General features: G+C 46.9%; 12 protein-coding genes across 12 annotated transcripts; 5 read left to right on the plus strand and 7 right to left on the minus strand.

The window, feature by feature from the left end:
* Window positions 1–113: 113 nt before the first annotated feature.
* Window positions 114–675, minus strand: BDV59DRAFT_201113 (uncharacterized protein; the record flags this gene model as incomplete). Its single annotated transcript, XM_073693738.1, has 2 exons — window positions 114–517; window positions 609–675. 2 exons carry the CDS (start codon window positions 673–675, stop codon window positions 114–116), a joined length of 471 nt encoding a protein of 156 aa, XP_073549035.1.
* Window positions 676–1,494: 819 nt separating this feature from the next.
* On the minus strand, window positions 1,495–2,462 carry BDV59DRAFT_176161 (uncharacterized protein). Its single transcript, XM_073689394.1, has one exon. The coding sequence runs from the start codon at window positions 2,435–2,437 to the stop codon at window positions 1,619–1,621; it is 819 nt and encodes a 272-aa protein (XP_073549036.1). The 5' UTR covers window positions 2,438–2,462; the 3' UTR covers window positions 1,495–1,618.
* A 961-nt stretch (window positions 2,463–3,423) lies between these two features.
* Window positions 3,424–5,094, plus strand: BDV59DRAFT_207295 (sugar porter family MFS transporter; the record flags this gene model as incomplete). Its single annotated transcript, XM_073694971.1, has 5 exons — window positions 3,424–3,472; window positions 3,526–3,975; window positions 4,034–4,358; window positions 4,409–4,703; window positions 4,753–5,094. The coding sequence occupies 5 exons, from the start codon at window positions 3,424–3,426 to the stop codon at window positions 5,092–5,094; spliced, it is 1,461 nt and encodes a 486-aa protein (XP_073549037.1).
* Window positions 5,095–6,238: 1,144 nt separating this feature from the next.
* Window positions 6,239–7,423, minus strand: BDV59DRAFT_192614 (isocitrate lyase/PEP mutase family protein; the record flags this gene model as incomplete). Its single annotated transcript, XM_073692075.1, has 5 exons — window positions 6,239–6,439; window positions 6,488–6,601; window positions 6,775–6,901; window positions 6,952–7,229; window positions 7,283–7,423. 5 exons carry the CDS (start codon window positions 7,421–7,423, stop codon window positions 6,239–6,241), a joined length of 861 nt encoding a protein of 286 aa, XP_073549038.1.
* An 813-nt stretch (window positions 7,424–8,236) lies between these two features.
* Window positions 8,237–9,373, minus strand: BDV59DRAFT_201117 (TauD/TfdA family dioxygenase; the record flags this gene model as incomplete). The annotated part of the gene is made up of 1 exon (XM_073693739.1): window positions 8,237–9,373. The coding sequence occupies one exon, from the start codon at window positions 9,371–9,373 to the stop codon at window positions 8,237–8,239; it is 1,137 nt and encodes a 378-aa protein (XP_073549039.1).
* A 915-nt stretch (window positions 9,374–10,288) lies between these two features.
* Window positions 10,289–12,156, plus strand: BDV59DRAFT_201118 (nucleobase cation symporter-1 family protein; the record flags this gene model as incomplete). Its single annotated transcript, XM_073693740.1, has 4 exons — window positions 10,289–10,418; window positions 10,470–10,573; window positions 10,638–11,438; window positions 11,503–12,156. The coding sequence occupies 4 exons, from the start codon at window positions 10,289–10,291 to the stop codon at window positions 12,154–12,156; spliced, it is 1,689 nt and encodes a 562-aa protein (XP_073549040.1).
* A 3,060-nt stretch (window positions 12,157–15,216) lies between these two features.
* On the minus strand, window positions 15,217–15,970 carry BDV59DRAFT_192617 (putative isochorismatase family hydrolase; the record flags this gene model as incomplete). Its single annotated transcript, XM_073692076.1, has 3 exons — window positions 15,217–15,514; window positions 15,576–15,844; window positions 15,908–15,970. 3 exons carry the CDS (start codon window positions 15,968–15,970, stop codon window positions 15,217–15,219), a joined length of 630 nt encoding a protein of 209 aa, XP_073549041.1.
* An 883-nt stretch (window positions 15,971–16,853) lies between these two features.
* On the minus strand, window positions 16,854–18,531 carry BDV59DRAFT_192618 (T6SS phospholipase effector Tle1-like catalytic domain-containing protein; the record flags this gene model as incomplete). Its single annotated transcript, XM_073692077.1, has 2 exons — window positions 16,854–18,365; window positions 18,421–18,531. The coding sequence occupies 2 exons, from the start codon at window positions 18,529–18,531 to the stop codon at window positions 16,854–16,856; spliced, it is 1,623 nt and encodes a 540-aa protein (XP_073549042.1).
* Window positions 18,532–19,295: 764 nt separating this feature from the next.
* On the plus strand, window positions 19,296–20,480 carry BDV59DRAFT_207300 (zinc-binding alcohol dehydrogenase family protein; the record flags this gene model as incomplete). Its single annotated transcript, XM_073694972.1, has 3 exons — window positions 19,296–19,451; window positions 19,514–19,936; window positions 19,992–20,480. Exons 1-3 carry the CDS (start codon window positions 19,347–19,349, stop codon window positions 20,478–20,480), a joined length of 1,017 nt encoding a protein of 338 aa, XP_073549043.1. The 5' UTR covers window positions 19,296–19,346.
* Window positions 20,481–22,118: 1,638 nt separating this feature from the next.
* Window positions 22,119–23,651, plus strand: BDV59DRAFT_207302 (aquaporin-like protein; the record flags this gene model as incomplete). The annotated part of the gene is made up of 6 exons (XM_073694973.1): window positions 22,119–22,374; window positions 22,434–22,494; window positions 22,554–22,797; window positions 22,886–23,114; window positions 23,196–23,355; window positions 23,618–23,651. 6 exons carry the CDS (start codon window positions 22,119–22,121, stop codon window positions 23,649–23,651), a joined length of 984 nt encoding a protein of 327 aa, XP_073549044.1.
* A 454-nt stretch (window positions 23,652–24,105) lies between these two features.
* Window positions 24,106–25,430, minus strand: BDV59DRAFT_192625 (uncharacterized protein; the record flags this gene model as incomplete). Its single annotated transcript, XM_073692079.1, has 2 exons — window positions 24,106–24,393; window positions 24,465–25,430. The coding sequence occupies 2 exons, from the start codon at window positions 25,428–25,430 to the stop codon at window positions 24,106–24,108; spliced, it is 1,254 nt and encodes a 417-aa protein (XP_073549045.1).
* A 783-nt stretch (window positions 25,431–26,213) lies between these two features.
* On the plus strand, window positions 26,214–26,948 carry BDV59DRAFT_176165 (uncharacterized protein). The gene is made up of 2 exons (XM_073689395.1): window positions 26,214–26,658; window positions 26,721–26,948. The coding sequence occupies exons 1-2, from the start codon at window positions 26,262–26,264 to the stop codon at window positions 26,888–26,890; spliced, it is 567 nt and encodes a 188-aa protein (XP_073549046.1). The 5' UTR covers window positions 26,214–26,261; the 3' UTR covers window positions 26,891–26,948.
* The last annotated feature ends 54 nt before the right edge of the window (window positions 26,949–27,002 follow it).

Below are 27,002 nucleotides of genomic sequence, written 5' to 3' on the forward strand. Positions count from 1 at the left end.
CGACAGATCCTGGATCTTGCTGAAAAAAGTCGACCAGTCTAGCTTTCCCATTAAGGCACACCCTCTATGTATGCATCATCCAATCCTGCGCGCACCCAGCTCTGACACGCACATCAGAGCAACTCGCGAGGTTGGCGTTTCTCGGTATTCGCAAGTTCCAATGTTATATTCCGTTCGTCCAATTCGTTGACGGGCACCGCAACGTATGGCCCAGTAACCGAAATCGATTGAGGCGCCAGGTACTCTTGGGGTGGCCTGGCTGATGATCGACGGCGAAGGAAGAACCAGACAGCCACAATGATAATAGCTGCACCCGCAACACCCCCCACGACACCGCCAGCAATCGCCCCTGTGTTGGTAGAGGAGCTGTCAGACGAGCCCGTGTTGGTTGCAGAAGTTGTCGCGGAAGTGGCAGAGGCTGTAGACGAGACGACTGACCCGGATGACGACCCTGGGTAGTCCACGTCGTTAGAATTTGTCATCCATGCATCCCCAAGAGTCCGGGCGGGCACAGACCCTGCCAAACGGGGTTTAACGTGGTGTAATTTTCGTTGTTTGGATATTACTTGGAACAGCCGTAGTTTCCCTGCGGGTGCCTGGTCACAAACCCATACTGGCCTGCGCCGCAGCAGAAATACCCGTCGTGGTTAAATAGCGTCCAGGATGCGTTGGCATTGTGTGGGCGTTCTAGCAGTTGCTCGGTGCAGTTGGTATCCGTCGGACAGCAGACAGACGTGTGCATGAATACTAGTGAACTTGGACAGCGTGACCCCCCCGGACAACATCCCCAATACACTCCCTACGTCTCATAGCACTTGAATTCGCTGGGGAGACATCCTTTTCGGCGGGCAGCAAATCCATACGGCGGGTCGAAATCGGAAGGGTCATATAAGGCCATACTTAATGCAGGAGCGTGGTATGGGTACGTAGGGGTCCACGGCTAGATGACCGTCTGAGCAGATAATCTTGTGAGGGGCACATAGAGCATAAGACTTGGTTCCACCAGGGCGAGTCGGAATGTCAGCCAGGGATATCCCAGGTGGAGAGATCGGCACTTGGCCCTGAGCTTTAGCGAATAATAAGAAGTCTATGGACAGGACGGAGCTCCAGCTTGGAGGCTGAAAGAGCAGAAACTAACATCGATCAATCTGAACCGTCAGTAGAAAGTGGTTAGGCCTTTAGATTTACGTTATTTATACTCGACTGCCGTGTGTTGACACCGCTTTTCTCATCTCCAGCGACGATGGGGGATAACTGGAATAGAAACAAGCAGACGAAGTTCATATGTAGACAGCACAACCGAGCAGGGTCAAACATTCACAGGCTATAATGGTCTGCAGCGACCGCGTTGCACCCAGACAAGAAACAGATGTTGCGAGAAAGCTAAACCACGGTGTGATATTATACACCGCCAATATTATTCCGGACAGCTCACGAAGCCATACTGCTCAGGCATATCGATCTCATGAAGATCAGACAAGCAAAGGCAAAATACCCAACTCAGTTTTGAGTAAATTCTTACTACATTTCTCCTTCAAGAAAAATACATGCCCACATGGCTCTGCTGCATTCGTTTCACAAAATATAACAGGTAAAATCAGAAATCCCAACCATAGAATCAAGCAGTGTGCCCACTCGAGCCCTCGGTGAGTTCCACCCGAATCTTGCACATAATTTGGTCGACATGGCGATATGGCTTCGTCTTCACTCCCTTCTCCTCAACCTCATAATCGCGAATATTGAATTCGGACAGTATACTTGCACGATACGGCGACGGTGGATTTCCCCAAATGCGAATAACGCTCGAATTAACGCACGGGATCTCAATCGCATCATACCCCAGTCGAGCGGCCTCATCCATGACCCAATAAGCCATCGTGCGCATCAGCCCTCTTTGCTGATAGTCAGACCGCGTAGAAGTCCCCACTCTCTGCAGGACACGGCCTTGGGTTTTCTGCTCTTCCGTGCGGGTATCTAGGCTATTCATATGTGACACTGCGTGTCCAAAACATGGAAGTACGCTGATGAAAGAATCCAACTGCTTCATGTCAACGTAATTTGCATTGTCGCAGCTCATTGCGATCGAGACCAGCGGAAAGTCCATCTGCTGGAGCAGCTGTTCCTCTGTTGCGGAAACATCCGCCATGTCCCAATGAAGCTTTCCGCCTGATGCCTCTGACTCCGGATATTTATACATGTATTCCCGGTCAAACACACCGTAAGATATGCCGGAGAGGATTGCGTGTCGTACCAAATGGTCCGCCGTTTGATACTGCTGGTAGGCGAGCTGTGCCTTGGTTTTGTCGTCCGGCTGGAGACGGGACCATACGGAGGACTTGGTTATGTTGCAGTGAACGAAGATTGCTTTCGCCCATTCAATATGCTCGCCGCCGAGACGGCGGATCTCAAACCTGGGGTCTAGCTTTGGTTCTCTCATTGAGATGTTGTCTGGGATATAGAAGATGTCTTAGGAAAACCGGTGTCAAAAGAGGGAAATGTGCCTTGTTTCATGCGTTCAGTCACGTGGTGATGATGACTTGTTTGTCTGTTGTGTGACTCATAGATGCCCGCATGAATTATCCAATTATCTTGTCAAATGGCATAGTAGGTGCGTCTACTACAGTTCTGAATACATTTTTATTGCCTCCGCAGTGGAGGCTATAGTAGTAACATTACCTAGGTAGTGATACCCATTGGCCCTTTTGCACATCACAATACGAGGACGGTATTGCAACTTAATAAATGAAATATAGAAGAGCCCCATAATTGAAGGAGACTTTCATGCATGTAACATGTGTATCCAACAAAGACTCGCCACTGAAGTCGCAGAACATGATCATCTACCAGCTCGCTGTCATTTGTTTGACCCGAAAGATAGGTGACATACACAAGATTTTACTCCCATGGTATTTACCACTCTCCTGTTCCCTATCTTAAATCCTACTCGCAATTCAAAAAACAAGTAAAGTTTCGCAACAGCAAAGAGATCAGATTCAGCGCACGTCCGTGGGGCAGAAGCCTCCGCCGATGGAAGATGGCAAACTAAGCGAAAACTATTGGAGGTTCAAATTTCTCATCGCCTTGAAGGCAGTATGACTAGACCTTCACGGGATTTGTCCAGGGAGTTGCTGCACTATCGGCTAACATTTGCCCGAGATCTCGTTTGTGGCGTTTCATCGGATATCCCGGTCTCAATACGAACCAAATTAAAACACTCAACTCATCCTTAGGTAAAGCATGGCGCCTTGGTATACGTTTCGTGCGAAGTTGGATAACGTCCTCGCGTTAGGACTCCGCGTATTCCCCCGCATTTTTCGTAGGACTTAGCTTGTTTTGGTAGCTCTGGCTACAATACAAATATATAAGGCTTGCCTGATATTCTTGCGTTGTTCACGTCTTGAGTCCCAAAATACGAATGTCAATATGATATCGTTTAAAGCAGTATTCTCCGCTGTCTTCCTGGCCGTTGGTGGTCTGTTCAACCTCTCTTCATTCGCAATGTCCATACTGATGCTCATGGTAAAGGCTTCCTCTTCGGCTATGACAGCGGAATCATCACTTCGACCATCTCGCTTCCCACTTTCAAAGAGTATTTTACGAACCCTAGTGATTCGGTAACAGGCGGCATCGTCTCCTCGTTCCAAGGTGGTGCCATCCTCGGTACTATGATAAACATGCTGTGTGCCGACCGGTTAGGGCGAAAACGCACAGTTCTTGCTGGATCATTGGTGTCTATTCTAGGCTGTGCCTTACAGGCTGGGGCTGTTAATATGACAATGCTTATTATCGGCCGACTTATTGCCGGGGTTGCTGTGGGCATGCTTACGGCTACCATCCCCATGTATGCCGCAGAACTGTCTGAACCTAAATGGCGCGCTAGTCTTTCAGGTTTACTGCAGTGGATGCTCAGCTGGGGCTTTCTTGTTGCTCAGTGGCTCGGATATGGGTGTTCCTTTTCGTCTACGGAATTTTCATGTAGGTTACTCTATATCCTCCAAGGGAATGCTGGAAATACGGTACTAACAAGATTTAGGGCGCTTCCCGCTTGCATTTCAGAATATTCCCGGTCTCATACTCGTGGCGGGTATATGGTTTCTTGACGAGTCACCCCGTTGGCTAATGGAGAAGGACAGACATGAAGAAGCAAAAGCAGTCCTCAAGCGACTCCGAGCTGATAAATCGCCTATCATAGTGGACTTAGAATTTCGTGAGATTCGTGATGTTATTATCGCTGATCGTGCTGCTGGTAATACTTCCTGGAAGACGATCTTGATGAAACCGTCCTGGCGACGCCGACTTATTCTGGGATGTGGCGTGCAAGCATTTGGTCCCCTTTCTGGGATCAATGTTATCAATTAGTAAGTTTCTTTCATGGTGGAGCGCATGTGCATACTGACACCAAGAAAAGTTATGGACCCCGAATCTATGAGATTCTAGGCATCGACAACCAGACTTCCCTCATGATTATTGGAATCAGTGGTGCCCTTTCGATTGTATACTGCACGATTGGTTTGTATCTGATTGATAAAGTTGGCCGTATCAAACCTCTTATCGTCTCTGCTGCCTTTCTCGCCGCTGCGTTGCTCGTAAATGCCGTCCAAGCACAGTATATGAACCCCGACAATGCAGACCGGCTGCGATCTATGGTGGCAATGAATTTCGTCTTCAGTTTATTTTACACTCCCCTTGGAATCATATCTTGGGTAGATCTTCCGTCCACTTTTGCTTCTCTCATCATTAATTTATTCCCAGGTTTACCCCGCTGAGATCTTCCCTGTCGAGGTCCGCGCTCTCGGCAATGCCCTTACCACATTCACGAACTGGGCAGTCAACCTAATATTCGCTCAGTTTACCCCAGATGCCCTTTCCTCTGTTGGATTCAAGTATTTCTATTTATTCTTTGGGTTGAATCTGATCGCGATGACCTGTTATTTCTTTTTTTATCCGGAGACGAAGGGTCGTACTCTGGAACAGATTGACGAGCTATTCGGTGATCAGCTGGTACCCCATGCCTTGGAGGATCCGGATGGCGCACAGGCGGCTATGGAAAAGGATGTGCAGGCGTCTCATTGGGAGAATGACAGGCAAACATAGATACCGCCATGTCAGATTGGACCGAAGTACTGCCGAGAGAGTCCAATACGAAAGACATTAATCTCCTGGATCTGTGTTTAGACTATTCAATATTATAAAGCTTACTTGTCCTGTAATACCCTGAGACCTGAGTGCAGTGGCTTATTGGCAATCAACGAAATGGACCGTAGTATGCTATACGTTCTCTTAACAGTTTCGAGTGCCAGTGGCGTTGCTAATCTTTAGCGGCGGCGAGCCTCCAATCAACATCTGAAAACGCCGCGCACCCCATGGGGAACTTGAGGGATTGCTGCGCTAGTCAAACACTATGGTTTGAGACGAATTATAGGGCATTAGAGTGACTTATATTCTTGATATCCAACTTTACAATATAGGTTCGGGATATCCGAGGTTTATGTCATGTCTAGTTCACAATCGTTAAATCGGCGGCACTCAATGATATTAAGTTCGAGTGTGCGTGAGGCATGCTAGCATACTTACTGAATGTTAAGGGTCTCCCTTTCTACGCCGTAAGGTATACAGAGCAGGTTGGGGAAAAAATAAATCGTGGACCTGGAGCCATGCACTTCCTGCCTATCTTGCGTAGTCTTGCAACGCCAGCAATCAAACCATTGAAGCTCCAAACTGCCCCGGCTATGCAGTCTGACTATTGTTAGGTCTTTGATCTCTTCAACGATATTTTAAACGTACGTCTCATTGGAGACGAAATTGTCGGGGATCCGGGTAGGTATTTTCCAGGCCAGATAAGAAAGACACGTCTAAAGAGAGAGGAGTTTCTTCCAGATTAACTAGAATAATGTAGTAAAGAAGGTTTTTATATTTCGATCGCAATTCAAATCGCCATTTAGTGTACTATATCTTCACTGAGTGCGTTGGCTGTCATGACGCGTTGGCGGTGACCATCCAAATCCCCATGTCATCGTCTCCCATACACCACTCTAACTCCTGACAGATCATGTGCATGCTAATGGATGTGGATTGTATTTGCGATAACAATGCTTTTATCTTTGATATAATATCTGCCGGTGAGTCAGTACACATATAACTCACCAGATCTCGGTAAAAGGTGCGTATATACAACATCTGACATATTCAAGTCTTTGTATGAACAGAGGTAAGATGATAAATTTTGTAATAGAACCATTTATGCCCCGTTCGCGAATGCCATACCCCCTGCGAGACGATCAATTTCTATCTCCCTCTGTAATCCCATAACATCGAAAAACCCTTTGGGATCCAACCCTTGCGCCTCTGCGTCATCCTTGCCCGTCTCCATGAGGTACTTGTATGCACGTCGAATAGTGTGCAAGACCGACTTTCCTGCTGCACCGGGGTAAATGGCGAGCTACATCTGCATTAGATTAGGATCTCTTGATGGGGGGATGATCAAAACACTAGCCTTGACTCCCCATTCTCCTAGTTTACTAGGTGGAAACCATGGTGTTTTACCATTGGAGACGAGGTTCACCATAAGCTCCGTGCAGTCAGTATCGTACATAATTGAAGGCTATATGGGAGTTGACTCACGGGCATCGGCGAAAGCACTTCCACGGCATTTTTAATCTGTTCTTCCGTCTCAATAGCCTCCAAAAATCCCATGTCGGCACCACATTCCCGTGCGGCAAGTAGCTGTGAGTCGTCAGGACCAATATGCTTGAATCTGTCGGGGTTTTAACATACTCTTTCAAGGGCAGCATCGTATCCCTCAACCGCCAGCGAGTCAGTCCTTGCGATTATAACAATGTCGCTACCACCGTAAATAGAATCCCGGCCGATCACGCACGCCCGGATTCTAGACTTCCAAGTCCTTGTGGGAGTTAGTAACCCCATCTCGGCCGGTCTCGGGTGCGGACTGACTCTATGTCCACAACTTCCTTTCCCTTCAGATGACCACACCGCTTATTAGACACTTGGTCCTCAATATGGAAACCGGCCACTCCACATGAGTCATACATCTGCACCATGCGTGCGATGTTTGGCGGCGACCCGAACCCGACGTCTGCATCTGCGATAAGCGGGATTCGGGGATCGATATTGGCAATCATCTGAGCGTTCTGCGCGAAGTCATTGAGCGATGCGAACGCGAGGTCTGCGCGGCCCAGGCGCGCAGCAGTAGTCATTGAGCCACCCTGGTACTGTTGATGATCAGCTATGTTCGACAGGAGTACCTGCAAACACCATGACGCACCATGACCTTGAACCCTTGTTCGATGGCAAGGCGTGCACAGAGCCCATCATACACTCCAGGCGCCTGGATACAAACGCCTGGTTCAGAGAGCAACTTGCGCAGCCGTGTCGCAGGTTTCATGTATTGCTCTGTGTCTGTCATTTCTGCTTGGATGCGTGGCGCGTACGAAACGCAATACGTCGTACTCGATTGCTGATGTTTCATGAGAATAGATCCATGCGGTAGTGAAGGCAATATTACTGCTTACTATAACTGTCCCTCCCTGTAGCTTACAGGAGTTCGGTAGCTCCGGTATTTTGTAGCGCATGCAAGCAATACGTCGTCGTAGTTGAATTGTTCTATCGGAACCTCCGACCCCACAAGTTAGTTGCTATTTGGGCATGTTCCGCTAGCGATCATCTACCCCCATAGCCCCCTCCCCCAGTCCTCGCCAAACCGGGGTAAAGATAATGACGGACCTTTGTATGGGTCCTGGCTTGGGGATTGAATCTCTTGATTCCTAATACTAAACGGGAAGGTGGAACTATCTAGAGGAGGCCGAGGTCCGTGGGTCACGTGAGAGGTGGAAGATGATTGGTCAGCTTGGGCGAGCCCAACAGATAATGATCAGGATGGGTAGTTTCGGTTTCATCTATATTCAACAAAATTTCGCCTATTACTTTGTTTAGAGATCCGACGAAACCTACCCGAAACCTACCAAGTACTATAGTATGGGCTTACTATACATGCTAGCACAGAGACATCGCATCCGTTACATAGTTGAGCAAGAGAGTCCAGTAATCGTAAACTCGAATTGATTGAAGGGAGCACAGGCTAATAGTAAGCTTATATATTTCACACCACACTGTCCACCAGGGCAAATATGCTAGAAATCATAACGACTGATAAAAGCAATCTTTAACCAAGGTAGATACATGACCCAATCTTAGATTTTCTTAGCTTCTTCAACATGCCTCAATTGGCAGCTACAATTTTCCTCATCTCCTCTTTCGTCACAATTGGCTTGAATCTTGTGAAAGTCATACCCATAACTTCAGACTGTCGCTTCTCATACTGCAGGAAAGCCTCCGTGATCGCATTTCCCCGGACGCCACCACGAACAGCACCAGCGCGGGAGTCGCCCCAGTACTCGGCCCATTGAGGAGGGAGAGGTTGAGATGAGGGAATAGAGAGCCACAAGCGCATGAGGTGCCGCTTCTGGTCCGGCAGATCGTAGTCCTCAAAGGGTGTACGCGAGTGCAGGGTTACGAAACTGTTCAGAAGCTGCATATCACCGCGCTCTAGCTCCATGGAGTAGCAAAATTCATCACTGGGCATGATTGTATCCAACAAGTCAAGGGCTTCCTCCTGTTGCGGAGTAAGCCGGGGCACCTCTGGAAAGTCGCGCTGGGCTGCAACGGTATTTTTGCGGTTGGTACGAGCACAAAAGTACGCACCACTTTTGCCCATAAGAGGGCAGCGGTAGTAGGGAGGTTGAGTGGGATCTTGGGTATTCTGGTAGCTGTGGAACCAAATATTGGATTCGAGAACGGGAAGAAGATCAGGGCGCAGCTCAGCAACGCGGTCGCGAAGGGCAATGCTACTCATCACCTTCGAAGTGCCTCCTGATTTGGCCGTGCGACGACATAGTAGCGCCACTACATCGGCAGAATCCTGGTGGAAGTCGAGGCCAGCGTTGGTATTGTATCCACGACCGCCCTTAACCTTGTAGCTACCGCCTGCATCCCGCACATCGTTGATGACCTCGCTGGCGCGGTTTTGAGTGCGCCCAACACCCATGTAGAGACCCATGCCCCAGTAGGCGACACGCATATCAGCCTCGGTCCATTCATCTACCGGAAATCCCTTCACGAGACACATGCCCCAACGGCCTTGTGTCGTAGCGATTGCGCGCCCTAGGGCCTTCTTGGAGGCTTCCGGTAGAGGGTAGTCAGCCTGGGTCATATCGAGAAGATCCTTAGGGTGTGCTTTAGCGTGCGCGAGCGCGGTACGAAAGCCATCGACTTCTTCCGGTGTCAAGCGAAGGATCCATGTGTTGTCGCGCTTCACATCCTCCGTCTTCCACCCCTGGGGTCCAGTACCAATTGACATTATGGTTAGAGGCAACGATAAATCCAAAGATATATGTGCATTTAAAGCACGAGTCTGTTGGGTGAAACTTCGAGGGAGTTCACGCCTTTAATATACACTCACTCAACGAGTCCTATTGTTTGACTGAGCTTCGGCGCACATTTTTAACACGCTCCAACATATAGAAAAGTTCCGCCGGGGTGCTTCCGAAATCATCGCTTAGTGTCAATGAAGTTTCTTATTATCCAGCGTGAGGGTTTGCGGCTTTATCGGAGGTTCCGTACAATTTACACACTTCTAAGAATCCGGGTATCGGTACCCCCGCATCTCATACACGTGGTTGGAAAATGTGGGGAAACACTGAAAGCTGTAGGGAAGGATTCTGTAGAGGAAGAAGATCTTCGTTTCTCGTGTTGCGGTCGCGGTGGTGGAGACAAACCATATCCCCTAAGGCCTCGGAGGTTCCGTCGGTTAAGGGATTTGAGGAGTACAGCAGCTCCAGCTCCACTGTTATCGTCGAGTCCCCGGATTTTACTAATTACTTCGCCGGGAACGATTTTCACGTACTTTAGGGGTATAGGAAACCTTCATCGGCAGCGCATCGGCTTATTTAGGACGAGATTCGCTGCGATATTTGTTTGATTTTAGCTTCAAAGAATGGTATCGCGTACAGGCGCTCCTGCGCAAAATACCCGTACCTCAGGCCGTACATTATCAAATCTGAGATACCTTATCTACAGGCCGGGGAGGAGGGGGATGATAACTGGTTCCTTACGCCACCAAAAAGCCAATTAGAGCAAACTGGACTTGGTATTATATCACAAATAGCATGGCGTATTTGAGGAGGCACCGGCCCCGTAGACTTCCTTTTTGCATAAATCTCAGACTACTTCTCTATCCCCACGTACGGCAAATAATCCCATTATTCTCGATAGGATGACTTGGGGTACACGCATTAAGGGAGCTTTCTCTTCCTGGAATGCCTTTCTAGAGGCAATACAAACGAAAGAGGTCGATGGGGAGGAGAAGGCAGCCTACAACGAGGATCTGCTCCCTACAGAGCCTGGTAAGCCCTCGCTGACGGCAGATATCTCTTGAATCCATCTAATGTAAACAGAACGTCGGTCCTGGGGCTGGGTTCACTTTTTTACATACTACCTAACAACATCCTTTTCACCTACTAGTTATAACCTCGGGGCGTCTCTAGCGACAATTGGATTGGTGAGCGGAGCGACCCTCCAGGCTATATGTATGAGTCGTGCATGGATGCTGACAGACCACTTAGCGATGGTGGCATACCCTTATTGCTTCCGCAATTGCGTCTATTTTTCTATCCATTGTCGTGTTCCTTAATTCTCGTGGTGCGACACGATACCATGTTGGATTTCCTGTTATTGGCCGTTCATCCGGAGGCCCACGGGGTGCCAAGTTCTTCATCTTCATCCGTGGTGCTGTGGCGACCATATTCTTCTCGACAAACCTCTACTATGGAGGAATGCTTATGGCTATTCTACTACGCTGCATCTTTGGAACGGCGTGGGATAACATCCCAAATCGTCTTCCCCCTAATGCTGGGATTACTAGCGCCAACCTACTGGCATTTTTTATTTACTGGTTCTTCCAGATGGCCCTAATGTTCGTCCATCCTACTGTTCTGAGGCATATATTTGTCATCAAAGCATTTTACTGCACGGCTGCTTTATTTGTTGTGCTCGGATGGGCTATCCACCAAAACAATGGCTCACTTGGCAGCTTTCATTTCGAGGGCCAGATTATTCTTTCGGGCACGCAGCTCGCCTGGCCCATGATATCCGCAATAAACTCCATTTGTGCTGCTCTGTGCCCTATTTTGATTAACCAGCCTGATATTGCGCGGTATGCCCAAAGGCCATCTCAGGCCACTTGGTCACAAACCCTCGGTATCTTCATCAGTAAGATTTTGATCATGTTTCTCAGCGCTGGCACTACTAGTGCTGCACAGGGTTTTCTGGGTACTTCTTACTGGAATGTTTGGGATCTCTATGATGCCATATTAACAACATACTGGGGTCCGGGTGCCCGTGCCGGGGTCTTTTTTGCCTGCGCCGTGAGTTGTCCTAAGAATACCTAACCAATACCTTCTGCGCATCCATAGAACTGACCCCATGCAGGGAATGGTTTTAGCTATTCTGGCTACCAACGCCGGCACTAACTCCCTCCCTGCAGGCGCCGATATGAGCGGCCTCCTGCCACGCTACATAAATATTGTTCGAGGCCAAATTATCTGTGGCCTTCTTGGTCCGCTATTCTTTCCTTGGAAGATCATTGCCAATGCAGCCAGCTTCCTTACATTCCTTTCATCATATACCGTCTTCTTAATGCCAATTTGTGGTATCATGGTGGTTGACTACTGGTTGATTCGCCACGGTAATCTCCACATTCCATCGCTTTATAGCCGTGACCCCTGTGCTCCCTACACATACTGGAGAGGTTGGAACCTCCGTGCAATCGCAGCCTGGGCTGCTGGCACCGCATTTGTCATTCACGGTGTGGCTGGTGAGCTGGATCCTGATATGACTGGACAAGGAAGTAAGAATATGTACAAAATAGGTTTCTTGCTAAGCTTTTTCATGGGCTCGGCTGTCTACTACGCTGGTTGCTTGCTTTTCCCTACCCCAATTTACCCCCAGGGCAGACAGGACACGCCAAAAACGTGGGAATATATGGCTGACTCGGAAGGGTTCTTCCATGGAGAAAGTCCTGATACCATCAGACAAGGAAACGGAACTGTGGCAGGTATGAGCCTTGAGAAGGATGTCGTTTAACTTCTTAAGTAATATAATATGAACCCGACCTTATGGTTTGGAAATTTCCTAACCTAATTTACATTTCACTGTTCTCCTATGCAAGGGCCGTAAATGTGAGATTGCCCCGAATTTGATTACATGTTCAAGCCGGCTTTGGCTACGAAAGGAGTGAGTGCACAATGGCATGGGCAATTTTCCCATTGGCTGAAGCCACCGAAAATACAATGTCTAGAGCTATTGGTTATCCATTGAATAGAACTTATCCCTCATTCCGTTAGGACGCTTTCCTAATTCCACTTAACACTCTAGGGAACTCAATCTTCGACTTGCCCAGCCATTGTACGAAATTATTATCAAGTAGACGAAAAGCATGTTGCACCTGGCCATGGGATATGAGATGGGCTTCTCAAGTAAGCATCTTCCTTTATCACATATACGCAAATGGGAAATTACAATGGCTATCTAAAATGGACAGTAATATAATAATATACGCTATGTAGGCCCAGAAACCATTTAAGTTTTATGTCTCGAACTATATTACATTGGAGAATTTTGCCGGCCTATAACATCGCACGCTTTATTTCTTACCGATTAAACTTCATATTGTCTTATATCCAGTAGTTAAAACCATCGTACTGCCAACCGTTTCTGACGGTTATAGCCCTTCCCCTTCGATGTGTAAATGCAACGGAAAATCTACCTTCTTCGCATAATATCCCTGAATTGCCATCCTCTTCCATACATGGCGAAATCCCTCAATGATACGTGGTGGCACACCGGATAGAATAGATTATTGCTGATCCTGCCCGTTGACTAATATACGCCTCTGATGCAATACGCTGATGATCGTCCAAGTTGACCCGTGAACTTGGAAAGTTTGATGCTTATTCCGCCCCATATATCTGGCAACACGAGCCGTTTTGGCTCTGGCAGCGGGCAATGGGCAGCGAAGCGCCATGACTTCCTCCGCCGAAGATGGGTCAAAAGTGGCTAGTATCATCGCCTGTAATACCATAATGCTTGCGCTGGCTACCTTTGGCGCTTCTGCCCGAGTTCTATCCCAGCTTTACGAACGCCGCGTTGATGTCAACGACGGTACGTGATTATGTTCCTTGATAGTATCCGATTAGCTTACGTTGTCTGATTTAGCTTTCTTTCTTTTGAGTTGGGTTGGTTGCCCCAAAGCAGTGAGGGTTTCGCCTGCTCCGCTCTGTGCTGACCGGCGTACTGCGGGAGACAAATTTAGATATTTGCGTTTGTGCTATGTTTCACCTCTATGTGGAGTAAGTCTTTCATTATATTGAAGTCACCGCTGCTGTGTCTGACATTCTTATGGTGACTCGGTACGGATACGGAAGACATGTCACATTCATCGAGGCCGACCAGACCACGTTGGCCTTATTTCTGAAGGTATATTCACTGGCTGCGCAAAATTCCGCTCTCTAAGGCTGATACCTACCAACTCAGCTTGACTTTGTTACCGCTGTTTCCTATCTAGTATCCTTGACGTCCATCAAGATATCCTTCTGTTTATTATACCTTAAAGTGTTCTCGATAACCCGTCTGCGGTGGCTATACTACTTAGTGATTGCGTTCGTCACCTGCGAATTTATTGAAGAATTGTTTGTATTCGCATTCCAGTGCTCCCCTGCCAACAAGTATTTCTACCCTACTACCGTACCGGGCGTTTGTATCGATCTTTATGTCTTCTACTATGTCTCCTTTGCAATCAAGCTGGTAACTGACATAATCCTGTTTCTTTTACCTATTCCGCACCTGTTGAAGCTTCAAGCCCCTACCGGGGTCAAGGCCGGTTTGGTTGTAATGTTTGGGCTTGGGTTATTGTAAGTCTTTCGTCTTTCCTTAAAAGTATTGCCTTTTTTTTTCCCTTTCAGTGGGAGTTCCAGCTAAGTATAATATAGGGTTTGCGTGACAAGCATCATTAGAATCACTTATATACGTCATTTCCAAGAGGATTATACATGTCTGATACCCCTTTTCCGTGCTCCTTATCCTTTAATCTACAATCTTTCGTTAATATATTTTAACAGGGTTACTTGTTGGAGCTTTGAATTGGTCGGCCGTCGAAATCTGCACCGCCATCCTCATTGCTTCCATTCCATCATTCAGAAAGACTATAATTCGAACGTGTCCTATCTTACGGCGAATTTTACATCTATACGGGGAAAGGGACCCCCCAGCGAATGTGAATTCACACGACGAGGATTATCTTGGTGTCTCCGTTGCCCAAAGGTCACACAGAGCTGCTGATAACCTTCACTTGCCGTCTCGAGTTATGGACGAGGGTCTTAGTACAATACCTATCATGTCCGCTGATGTGTATCCCGCTGTATCTGAGGTGCCATTTGCTGCTTCTCAATCGCACGTGTAGAACTTGGCTTTTTGGATCGTTCAATAAAATGGCAGTCTTCAATTGTAGGTTCATTATTGGTTCTGGCAGAACAATGCTAAAATAACGTGTATCTTAGTGTCCGTACTAAGCACACACAAACTTATAGTATACTAAACCGCAATTTACGAAGATCAATGTGAAATTGAATCTGGCAGCAACCATTATCAGTGCCGTCCTACAGGACGTCACGGCTCTATAGTTTATCAGGTTCTCTTACAGAGTTGCGTTGATGGTGGAGATGTATGTCATGGATCCATGAGGCTAATGCATACGAAGGATTGGTGCAATTTATATTTCGTTTAGGGACACTAACACCATCAATAATGACGCTGGGTCCACCGGATTTTGAACGCCGACCGAACCACCAAACTCTGCGAAGTGGAAAACTGGGGCTACGAATTCCCCAATATGGTGTCCCAGGAATTTTCTTAATGGTCTTGATAGGTTGTACATACAGTGACATTCGCGTAGTCTGGTCACTAAGATATCAACGACGGTGCCTATCATATTGGATGGAAGGATCACTTTCTTGTGGAGCCCACGGGATAAACATTCAAGGCGCGCGCAGACTTCAAATAATTAATCAAAGCATTTGTTTCAATTATAGATATGCCGCACTGCTCTGGGTTGACTGCAGTAGACGTTGGGCGTTCGGGTTCAGACCCCTACTTGCTGTTTGCAGGGTTATTCGAATAACTCTGCATCAAACACCAATAACCAGGAACATGATCAGTCCAAAGTTTGCCAAATCCTTCGATATCCCGGCGCCAGTCTCGCTGCATCTCAGCAGCCACCGCTGCCCAGTTCAGGAGCTGCGCGCCCGCTTGCGTCATCCGCTTGTGAGCCGCCTCACGGGTATGTTCTTTGAAGGTCCCGGAAGCATCTGTCACCACGAATACATCGTAGCCTTGCTCAATCAGACTCAGCGCCGGGAATGCGACGCAGATTTCGGTAAGAACGCCACTATGCAAAGATTAGGATCAACTTCATCTTAAGAAGGGAGAAAATATGATCGAGCAAATACCTGATGATCACCTGTTTCTTCCCAGTTGCTTTTACTGCATTGACAAAGTCCTCGTTGTCCATGGCATTAACCTGTCCTGGTCTCCGGATAAAGGGAGCATTAGGTAGTGCATCCACAATTTCCTGAACAATAGGGCCATTGGGACCGGTGTCGAATGAGGTGGTCAGAACCGAGGGTGCGTTAAAATAAACCGCGGTTTTCACTAATCCCAATACATTGGTCCGGAACTCTGTAGGCTCAAAGTCGCGCACCAATTGAATGAGTCCAGACTGTTTGTCTTTCAAGTTAGAACTTGTTGGAGACTTGCTCATCACGCGCATCGCTTCACTGACCTGATGGTCGACAAATAGGAAGACACAGTTGTCGCGGTCGAGACGTTTGTAAGCTGGAGGCATGACGAAAGGTAACAGTGAACGGATCAAGTTAATCGTGTTGTGTGGGGCGAGTAATTTGCCAGCTAAGAGGTGATGAGACCATCTATATATGTACATCCTACGTTGAAGGCAGCGGCCAGATTATCTAAAAATTATTCATACGGTCCCATGTCATCACGACTTCTACTGCTTTGTCTACTATAATGGGATGATTCAAAAGCATCTTCGGCGGACCCATGAGATATTGGTGGGGAAGGTTACCATGAACTCAATTCACTGTCGATTCACAGATCTGGAACCCTCCCAGTATTTGCCACTTGAATCTTCTGGATGCATCCTATAGTGCTCCACCTATCTTCCCGGCATGTCTCCCTTGGCATTATCATCAGCATTATAATCCGGATAGATAGGCTTTAGCTGGGTGACAAAGATCAGCGGCCACTAACTTGCCACGACCTAAGTGTTTGCACCATACATTGCATAGTCTTGAATGGCCCAATCTTTACCACACGTAGCTGATTCAAATACTGGAGAGCGACTTATGGACTTGGGTGCTACTTGGTAATTCATTCAACAACATACGCGGTTTCAAGAAGGTATCTTGATATTAGAAAAGTATGTAACTGCTTGCGCGAGCAGGTGCAGTGTGACCGTCAAGGGCCGGTCTTTGTGGAAGGGTGCGTTATCCATACAATTGAGGCCAGTGTATTCAGGGAGGCGAGCAGATCGGTGTAATCCGTTTGATTCCCAAGCCTAATGTGCGTGACAGGCAGTTCTCTTTGTCAAATCCCCTTTTTTTGTGTCCTTCCTGCCTTGGGTTTCTATACCACTGCCACCCTAGGAGAGCTTATGACTCGTGCACTACCGTGAATAGCGATTCACATAGTTTAAAAGACAATTTAGTCTAGTTGGTTTCGCTCGACTTCTGGCGGTATATTTCTCGCACTGGACAGCCTCGATGAGCGTGCACCTCCCACGCACCGATTACATGCTCTAAGGGACGCTTATTCTTCCCTTTCCCATCTCGGAGCAGATTTTCCGGCCTGTACTTTGGATTAGCCTTCATGCGGCGTATAACTGATCCGTGAATCTTAGCCTCCTTAGGAAGATCGCGTCTTTCCCCAAGGGGTAGAGGCCATCGAATGGGTCTCCACGAGCCGTCGTTTTGCAAACCCATCCTCCGAAATGGAAGGTACTCCACTATTTTCCAGGTTAGAACAGTGGGCCATGGAACGCCATGGCCGTATTGTAGGAAGTCATGTACATGTCCGTTTGTTGTTGCCCTCCACAGCGCGGTTTTAAAATCGGATCCGTCGTCTGTGTTTCCATTTGTTTGACTGTTAGTGCTTTGTTCTAGATGATGCGGAAGACCAATATTGCCGGTTGTATCATCGAAGCAGTGGAATAGCTTCATTTTTTCAGGATCAAAGCGAAGTCCTGCACGCTGGGCCTCCTGCACCATCCATACTAGTGGCACATGGCTCAGTGCCAAGTCTTCATCTTTATCCAATTTTAATCCGCCGCCAATATCGGCATGGCATCCGGCGAACCATACCTCCTCGATGTCCTGATGAGCATTCTTGTTTTCCTCGAGGGGATCACTCTCGGCTTCGTATGGCGTTCTAGCGGAATTTGGGGGCTCTGTATCCGTTTGCTGGTTACCAGAATTCACAGTTTGCGGATGAACAAGAGGGGCTGGCCGATAGAATGCCTCCCCTGTACAACGTCCTTGCTGAAGATGCCCTGGTCGCTCCGGGCGGCCTTGCAATTTGCGCCGCGTTGACGGTATGTTTGGATTGGCATCTGAAATTAAATCCTGTCGAAACTTCGCACGATGCTCGTCGATAGCGACCGCATGACGAATGACTTTGGCCGAAGTCTTTGCCGTAAAAGGAAACAGAAATTTATTACGATTCACCTCGAATCGTGGTATGCTGTTGACGGTGTCAAATAATCCCAGAAATCGGATCTGCGATACCGGACGACAGAAAGTCTCCCGTAGGGCTTTCATGTACTTATATAAGTCGTCTTTTTCTTTCTGGTCAGCGTCTATGCTGTTGGTACATTTCGCCCACTTCGAGAATATCGACCAGAAATAGCGGACCTTCCCTTCGTTCCCTGCCTCTAACAGGCCAATGTGGTCCAGCATTTCCGCAAGCATGCGCGCAACATACGCTCCCCGGCTAAAACCAAAGATGTAGATACCATCCCCAGGGCAGTAAAAGCGCATGAGGAACCTATAACCATCGATGACGTGTTCATCAAATGTCGTGCCCGCCGCGGCGTCTTTTGTATTCGAGTACCATCTCTTAATACGATTCTCGTTGGCATTATGGGACTGCCAAATTGAGGTGGTATACGTCCCAAATCCCGGCTGATAATAATGAAATTGACGAGCGTCATTGCGATCAAGCATCTTTTATCAGTGTGAGGACAGTTTAAAGGAACCGGTTGCTGTCAAAATCACTTACTCTGTAGATCTTGAGGACATTACTATCTGCTTCATCTCCTCGGAATTTATAACCTGTGCCATCAAAACAGAGGACGAACTCCCTGATGTCTGCGGATGCCGCTCTCTCCATGCTAAGAAGTTTTTTCTGGATTATAAGTACCTGGTATACGATGGATCATTAGGAAGAGATAGAGAAGATCGCCCTAGCGATTGTTAGCTGGCCCTTCGTTCTTCTAAAAGCTGTAGGTAGCGATGTTGTCATAATAGACGGGGTACCCACGGGCAGCATGTGGCGAAGTTTATCGTTCGTTAATTCCGATGTCTAGAACGAGCTCTTCTGACCTTCTTTTCCTTCAGCTCCACCCTTTGTATCTCTTGTAGGCATGTAGAGCGATAGAATCCCCGATCACGACTCGACAATTCGACTGCCCTTTGTGCAAGGTTCCAAAAGGCCCATCAGAGGCACATAACGGCCAATATTGGTCTCGAAGGCGGCGTAACAGAGAGCCATGGTTGGTCGATGATTTCTAAATGACTGAGACACTGGGTCTGAGTAAACTTAAGATATCCTGGATGATTTGCCTTTGGCCTGGCCCGGGTGTCTATCTATTCGGCGTCTGTTCATATACGGGCATTACGGCGAGAAGTAAATTACAAAGTCTTGCATGATCATAAGGATAAAGGCCTAATAATCTGGAACCAAAAGTAGTCGATTTGGTAATAATTAATAATGCGCACTAATATTTCATTGGTTGATATTATCACAAGCCAGTTTAGCCTTTGTTAAACTCTTGTGGGGCGATGCTTCCTTGATGTCATAGGGAGTCTCTAGCTTGGAGAAACATAATAGAATAGAAGAAAGCTAGACAAACAAGGCATCTAGTATCCGACCAACTTTGCTATCTTCTCTGGCTACAGTGCGTGAAATATCATCAGCAAGGCCCTATGTCACCCATGAACGAAGCCGCTTGGATTCTGGAGCCAAAGGGTGACCTAAAGCGATTCACTGCGGCCTATAACGCCCCTTCATTTGATGAAATTGTGATCAAGGTTGCATTGGCTACTTGCGTAGAATCTTCCTACTGAACTTGCTTAACTAACATGTGTAACAGAACCATGCTGTTGCAATACAGCCCTTCGATGCCAATGTCCGCGCCAGAGCATACATCAATGTGCCTTACCCATTCATCTTGGGTAATGGGGTTGCCGGCATTGTCCATGAAGTCGGCTCTTCAGTGACAAGATTCAAGAAGGGCGACCGCGTCGTGTCCGATACGCCTACGTACCAGCTCAAAGAATCTAAGTACGGGGGCTGGCAAAAATATGTCGTGAGTAGAGAAGCAACTACCGCTAAGATACCAGCAAGCACGACATTTGAGGATGCTGCTGCAATACCGTTTTCGCTTTTAACAGCTGTTGCAGCGTTGCACTTACACCTGGGGATGAATAGACCTGGAACAAAGTGCAGCGGAAAAGCACTAATCTGGAGCGCAAGCGGATCCGTGGGGGGGTACGCTGTTCAGTATGCTGCCGGAGTGAGTAGGAATAGCTCGTTGGTATTATCTGGCGGAGAATTGACAATGTTTCTAGCTCGGCTACGAGGTCGTGACAACCGCTTCCCCCCGGAAATTCGAATATGTTCGTAGCCTTGGCGCCTCTGCGGTTCTCGACTACAAGGATGATGAGATCGTCTCGAAGCTGAAGGGTCTAGGCCCCTATGATTTTATTATGACAGCTTCAGGCGATGCGAATGGCGCAAATGCTATAAGCGAGATCCTGCAGCCTGGGGGTGGGACATTTGCCTCTGTCCGCCCGCAGAGTGATGAAATGCATCTGGCCGGAAATGTCCACCTGATCTACGACTTTTTCAGCATGACTACCCAGAAACCGGAAAATGCGGTTTTCACGGAATGGTGGTATAATACCTACCTCCCCAGTGCTCTGGGCGGAAATGTGACCCCCACCCCTCTGGAAAAGCGACCTGGTGGCTTGAACAGAATTCAGGATGCTTGTACTGATGTTTTGGAAGGACGGAGCCCGAAAAAGCTAATCTTGGATCCCCAGGAGGATGATCTTTGAACTGTTCACCAACTTATATATTTGACTCGACTGCATCCTACAAGTTGGGGTGGTAACAAAGGCACTTGCTGAAGTAAAGCGCGGGGAAAATGATTATCATCGTAGCGCGGAGACTTAGCAATCTATCTACCGAATGATCCTTTCTTTTCAAGTCCTTTTGTCTTTAACCCACAGTGACCTGTACAAATGATCCAAAATGACACACACATCGCCTACTTCCTATCATAAGGCTCGGAATGTTTCATTTGACATATAGGTACAGAAGGCCAGCGTGAAAGTCAGAGATACTCTCGGACGACCGTGACTCCTCTTTGAATTCATTCAAGTTTACTTATCCTTACAAAAGCAAGAAACCCATAAAACCGTTAAGATCTGAAGATGATCTCTATGCGTCAGTTCTTGACTGTTCCCGACTCGAAATGGACGCACTTAATTGCGAGCCTCAACATGGTTGGTTCGCCCGTAGGCCCCAAGGTTGTCTGTTATGACATCCAATAACGTGGTGGAAGTTTGACAGACGTGTGATGGCCTAAGAGGAGAATAGAGCGTAAGGATAATATCAATCAGTTCTAAGCTTACAATCTGAGCGGCCAAACTCATCACGAACTGGGCTCTTCGGACATTTTGGACCTTTGCACAGGGAGGAATATAGATCAGGCGGAGCACTTAGGTCCTTGGGTACATGGAAGACAAAAGAGAATTTGTGGAAACCTGGGCGAGATCTAATCCTCGATATGCAGCCATTAGAGTTGTTGTACCAACCCTCAACATAGATTAGTGATTTGCTTACACCGATAGACAGCGGCCACCAAACGAATGAGGGTCCGAATCTCTCCAATCCAGCTGCTTAGGTCCTTCAGACTGAATCCCCTGAATGCGCAATATTCAACACGGTCTTATTTTTATTCTATTACAGGTGCCATAGATTACTTCATAAAAGTTGAGTGATGTTGCGCTAAGTAAAGTATGGCAAATGGGTACTTTGGCGAGGAAAACCTCAGTAGACGAACAAAAATGTATCGCTTTCAGAGTATGACATTAGTAACTACTACTAATATTTGGAAAGCCGTTGCATGTGGAACTAAGACTCTCTTTCCCATGCCGCTCCCCGATGTCATCATGATTGTTGTGGCGTCGCGTATGATTGATCACCCAGGTCGCCGGCGTATGGCTGATACAAATTCTTGAATGACGTACTTCTAAAACCTAGGAATATGCTCCTGTCGGGATGTCGCGGCTAATTAACCGTGAACCCATTCCAACTACACCAGTTAAAACATGGCCGGACTCGATTGATGACTAATATTTCTAATCATGAAGGATGTCAATTCTACAAATAGGAATTGCACCAATGTCGCACACAAACCTTATGCCAGAGGTTAACGCATTGCCAATTCCCGTTGGAGAAGCTAGCCCGCTGCAATTCCTAAGAGTCATGCACAGGCAACTTTTAAGAACCAGCGCCCACAGAATGATATAACATAGCATTTCTTGTCGTATTATACCAAGGCCCGCACTCACAATTCAAAGGGTATTTTTCAAACATATCACTACTCTGCAATAAAACGGACAGTATTCTTGAATACGTTAGTTCTCAGAGGTACTGCGCTAGGTGACACAAGCCACCCGATCTTCACAATGTCATCTCACCTCCCGAGAGCCAATTTTTGGCGTGGTGAATCTGGCCAACTACCAGCCCCCACAGAGATCATACCTTTTGCTGGTCGCATAGGTGCCAATCAGGAGTTCTCACTGGATAAAAACAAGTGTGGCCAGAAAGAGCTTCTGGAAAAGATCCCTGATGCTGCTCCTTGGATTCCATTGCGCGATTCCTTGTCATTGAAGCCTATCTTGCAAATCGCATTATGGAAGGCTGCTATAGTGGAAGCCATAGGTCTGTGACGTCCTTATGCGTTGTTACGAAGGGAATTAGACTAACCTATAGGTTACTAGGAACATGCTTGCTTGTGTACCTCACTAGTTTTGTAGCTGTGGGTCTAGGGCAGCTGGTAAAGTGAGCTATTCCCTGCCTTATTTCTTATTATACCTAAATTAGTTCTGAATTTGCATTAGCACATTCGCAACTGGCGCCCTCATTCCCAGTTTACTTGGGGGCCTAACGGCAACATTAGTCCTCCCTTTGTTTATCTTCGCTACCGGTCCAGTTTCTGGTGCTCACCTTAATCCCACCATCACCATCGCTACATTCTTTGGCCGATTATCAACATTGCCAAGATGTATTCTCTATGTTTCGTTTCAGACCTTTGGAGGAGCGATTGCTGGCTGGCTGCTAAGGGCAAGCTTTGATACTAGATCGGTGTGTATACTGACTTCCAAGATACATTGCTGAGTATCTTGTTTTTTTCGAGCTTGTTCAAAGGATACCCGCTAAACTATTTTTATAGTTTATCGTTCCGGGTTGTCAGTTTAATACCGACAAAGTCTCAACCGGTAGCGCGTTTACTATTGAATTTACCACTGATCTCGCCTTAATATTCCTCTCCTTCAGTGTTGGTCTCGATCCTCGGCAACAAGCAGTTTTCGGCCCAGCTTTAGGCCCCATATTTGTGGGTATAGTGCTAGGAACGTGTACCTTCGTGACGGGCTTCAGTCGCCCGGGCTATACTGGATTTTGTAAGGTACCCAGCAAGGCTATAACTCCTTAGTCCATGTAGCAACTCAGATACAATACTGACGAACATCGTACTAAAAAAGCAGGTAATCCTGCCCGGTGTTTTGGAGCAATGGTGGGGTCTCACTTTGACTCATATCATTGGATACATTGGATTGCGCCGCTGGCGGCTTCCATAACCCACGGTTTACTATATTACCTTATTCCACCTTACTTACGTGAAAAGGAATCGACTGCGAACGGGTCAATGCCGTAGCAGGCTGCATATGTGCCTTTGATTTACAATATGTGAACACCGTATGTATAGAATGAGTTTAAACCTCAAAATTCAGGATGTGCGAGAGACGTGCTGTAATTGTAGCACAAACGCGTGGCAGAAATACCGTTTCATTATAAAGGAAATGATACATGGCACTCAATTTCTCCCCATGACTCCTATCTGGAAGGCTTGTCGAGTCGCCTAATGGCTACAGCAAGTTATTTGAAAATGGTGGATGGGGGAAAGAATACCTCAAATATGTCGGGGGACATCGATCTAGGAGAAAATCCAAAGTATTCGAGATCAAAGGACGGGAGCTAGAAGACATGCTTCAAAAGACGGACAAAGGGCCCTAGTTGATCAGATCCACAGCCAATGAAGGAAATAGACTGTGAAATAACTATGCACATTGAGAATATTCAAAGCATGAGTCCATTCAGGTCATCAGATAAACAATTGGAATTTAGCTGGTGGCTCAATATATTGTCGCTGAGCCCAAGGGCATCCACACGCTGGATGGATATTGGGAATTGAAAAGTAGATTGAAAATAAGATGCTGCTCAGAGAAAACGTTATCCTTACAATCCAAGCAATTTTTTTTTGTCTTCTTTTTCCAGGAAGTCCGATAGGAAGAGCATTGGCTAATCTTAGGATGACAGGTCATGTACATTTTACTCCATTCTGAGGAGTTGGTTCGTAGTGTCTCTCCTCTCAGTGCTATATTCTTGAAAAAACTATAATAATTTTTGCTGCTTCCTTTCTTTGATCAATTTTCCTTCCATGAGAGATGTCCATATCCACCAAGTCCCAAATGTCATCAGTGTAAGTGGAACAGCAAAAGCCCAGTATATCCAAAACTTTCTATCCACAATTGTTTCAGAATTCCACTTCAGCAGGGGTACAGAAAATAATGTAGCTAGAAATGTTCCAGGTAAGAAGAACATAGTGACTAATGAGAGTGTCCTTAGTGACGATGAATCTTGCTGTGTCGCACTCGCAATATTTGTGTTGATTCTAGCATGCTCTCGAGAGCTGTTTGAAGAATAAGATTAGTCGAACAAAGAAAAAGTGTTTAGAAACATGTATTACGTACTGTCACTAATTGGGCATCCGCGCGGTGCTGGAAGAATTGGACATCCGCTTCCTGCAACAATGTTCTTTTTTCGAGTACTCGAGTGTACTCGTTTATCAGTTTCGCAATATCTGTATGTGAGGGTGGAAGAGGGTTTTTGACATCATATCCCTCTCTGTGAACAGTATGTAAATTTTCCCAAATAAAATCACATATCTCGTGCAGTATTCTTGTTCTCCGGCAGAGATTCGCGAGCCTTGTTTTTGCTCCTGTTATCATGGCAGAGAGACTAACATAGTCCCCTTCCGCAGGCGCTTCATTCCTATTAGACCATGAATGGAACCGAGTCCGAACCTCTACGGCTCTCACGCTGTCCTTGATGCTCTTGTGCTCTTGCTCGACTTGACCGCTCATGCTAGTAGCAAACACCAAGGCGGTCAACATCGGGTGACTTGCAATTTCCACTAGTGACTGCACAAGGCCCTGGAGCTCAGGAATTTGACTTGACCCAGCATAGTAAATACCTTGTGTTATACCAGTTAAGGGGCTGTATGACCATGCTGTTGCAACTTTCGGGTGATTGCAAATTGAATAACTGAACAGCGGCCCACTGAGTCTATGTGAATCTGAAAAGCCTGTCGAACCAGCAAAGCGGGTCCAGTTCCACTCATGCGCTAATTCTATACAAAAGTGCCTCAAGAGTGCATCCAAAGCTCTGTGAGAGATGTACTTAATTCTCTCCACATGATGAAATGTCACCCATACTAACCGTAGCAAGATCGAGGATTCGATGCCGTCGAACGTCTCTGAGGTCTTGTGGAGCCAGGCATCAACATCATCAAGTGACACTAGCCTGTGTCTAATGACCCTTTTCTGGCTATCATGGTGTTGCCAAATCTCAGTAACGTCGATCGCGTCTGTGCCCAGCAATTTGCAAGCATCCCATACTTGGTATTGGCTGCTGATAAATTTATAAAGGGAGCCCATCGGGTCAAAGATACTTGAGTAGCTCTTCAATAAGTAATTTAATCTATGGTCAGGACATAGGGAAAAAAAATCATCAATTCGTTTTATCAAGGAGGTCAGCAGAGGGGACACCATAATGAGAACCTCCTCTACCCCCTCCCGCACCGACAAAAGAAAATCATTCTTTCGGTCTGCGGGACTCACCAAGGCTGCCCTACTATCACTATCAAAGCCATTCACATCGCGCCCAACAATGCCAGCAGTCATCCTGGGTCATATTCCTGTCAGAGCACTGCCACTTGATCTCCCTATTTTACCGACGTTTGGTGCTCTCTCCGTGCTCCTCTCCGCGACGTATTAACCTTTTTATTGATACCAAGCATGCTGCTGATAAACTCCCTTCACCATCAAATAGTTGGCGAGGCTTGCTGACGTGTGTGCACCGCTCATTGCATAGATACTAAGGTAAACAAGGTAATAATACGGACTCATCCTCCTTTACCGTTCGGACAGATGACACTGGTAATAGACGCCTATTGGCCTTGGAATAACAAGGCTGCGTGACACGTATGCTGCAGTCATATTTTAGGCGTTGGGTAAACAAAGCAACCACTGAGGTTGACTTCCAGTCTCCCCAAGGCAGACGACTGCCTTTTTACCCCCCGTCAATTTCACTTTCTGCCTTGGGCCTGGACTGGGCGGACGACTTCCAGTCACACTAGTGCCCGGCAGTATTTCAGGACGATGAGCATAAATATGAGATATACCCCAAATTTTGTAATTAAATTAATCAGTTGAAATACACCCGTCAGTTCTCCTTACGCAACGCTCTCTCATAACTTTTTATGAGCCATGTTGAAGGTACAGGAGGTTTCTCGTCCGCTGCGGAAGGTTGAAAGAGCTTCCAACGCATCAGAATCTGAGTCTTACACTATTGTCGGTCATACCCCTGAGCCTGAACCAACAGATGTTTTACCTGAGATTGCACATCGGGCCTTGCGAATTGAGGTAAGATTTTTACCGAGCTGTATAGATATAATTCAATATACTTCTAAAACAAAAAATGTACAGAAAGCACCAGGAGAAGGCGATAACAATGATCCACTAACCTGGGATTATCATGCAATTGTTGGAAAGCGTGATGAATCCGGAGAAAGAAAGTTCCAGTATGATAGAAGGCAATTCCAGCCTACCCATTTTAAAGAGGCTGGAAGTACTTCACTAAGCGTGGAGGAAGTGGAATCCCAAGGTATGTCCTGCCCGAGCATCATCACTCAGAATAATTGGTGATCTAATATCTTCTAATTTTAGCACATAATAAAGTACAGCAAGCTCAGTCCTACCACTTGCTCATGAATAACTGTCAAACTTATGTCTATGATATGTCGCGTTATGTGCGCCACGAAGATCAAGAAGAAATTGAAGACTTGGAGAAAGCCGTCATGGAAGAGTTAGAGTATGGTCAAAACCTTGGGCAGTAGCGGCCATTGGGAAACGAAAAATCATTCCTACTCTACTATAGACTCCTTGTAACACCGGAATGAATACTCCCGCATCAGTCTCCGTCTGTGACGTGCCCACCTTGGCCGCCAA

The sequence above is a fragment of the Aspergillus ambiguus genome (assembly GCF_047715705.1).
Source record: "Aspergillus ambiguus strain CBS 117.58 unplaced genomic scaffold BDV59scaffold_11, whole genome shotgun sequence".
NCBI lineage: Eukaryota > Fungi > Ascomycota > Eurotiomycetes > Eurotiales > Aspergillaceae > Aspergillus > Aspergillus ambiguus.

Coding starts and splice junctions, on each gene's coding strand:
- BDV59DRAFT_176161 (XM_073689394.1), bottom strand. CDS start 2,437: ATGAGAGAACCAAAGCTAGACCCCAGGTTTGAGATCCGCCGTCTCGGC.
- BDV59DRAFT_176165 (XM_073689395.1), top strand. CDS start 26,262: ATGTTGAAGGTACAGGAGGTTTCTCGTCCGCTGCGGAAGGTTGAAAGA. Junction 26,659..26,720: donor GGAGGAAGTGGAATCCCAAG/GTATGTCCTGCC, acceptor TTCTAATTTTAG/CACATAATAAAGTACAGCAA.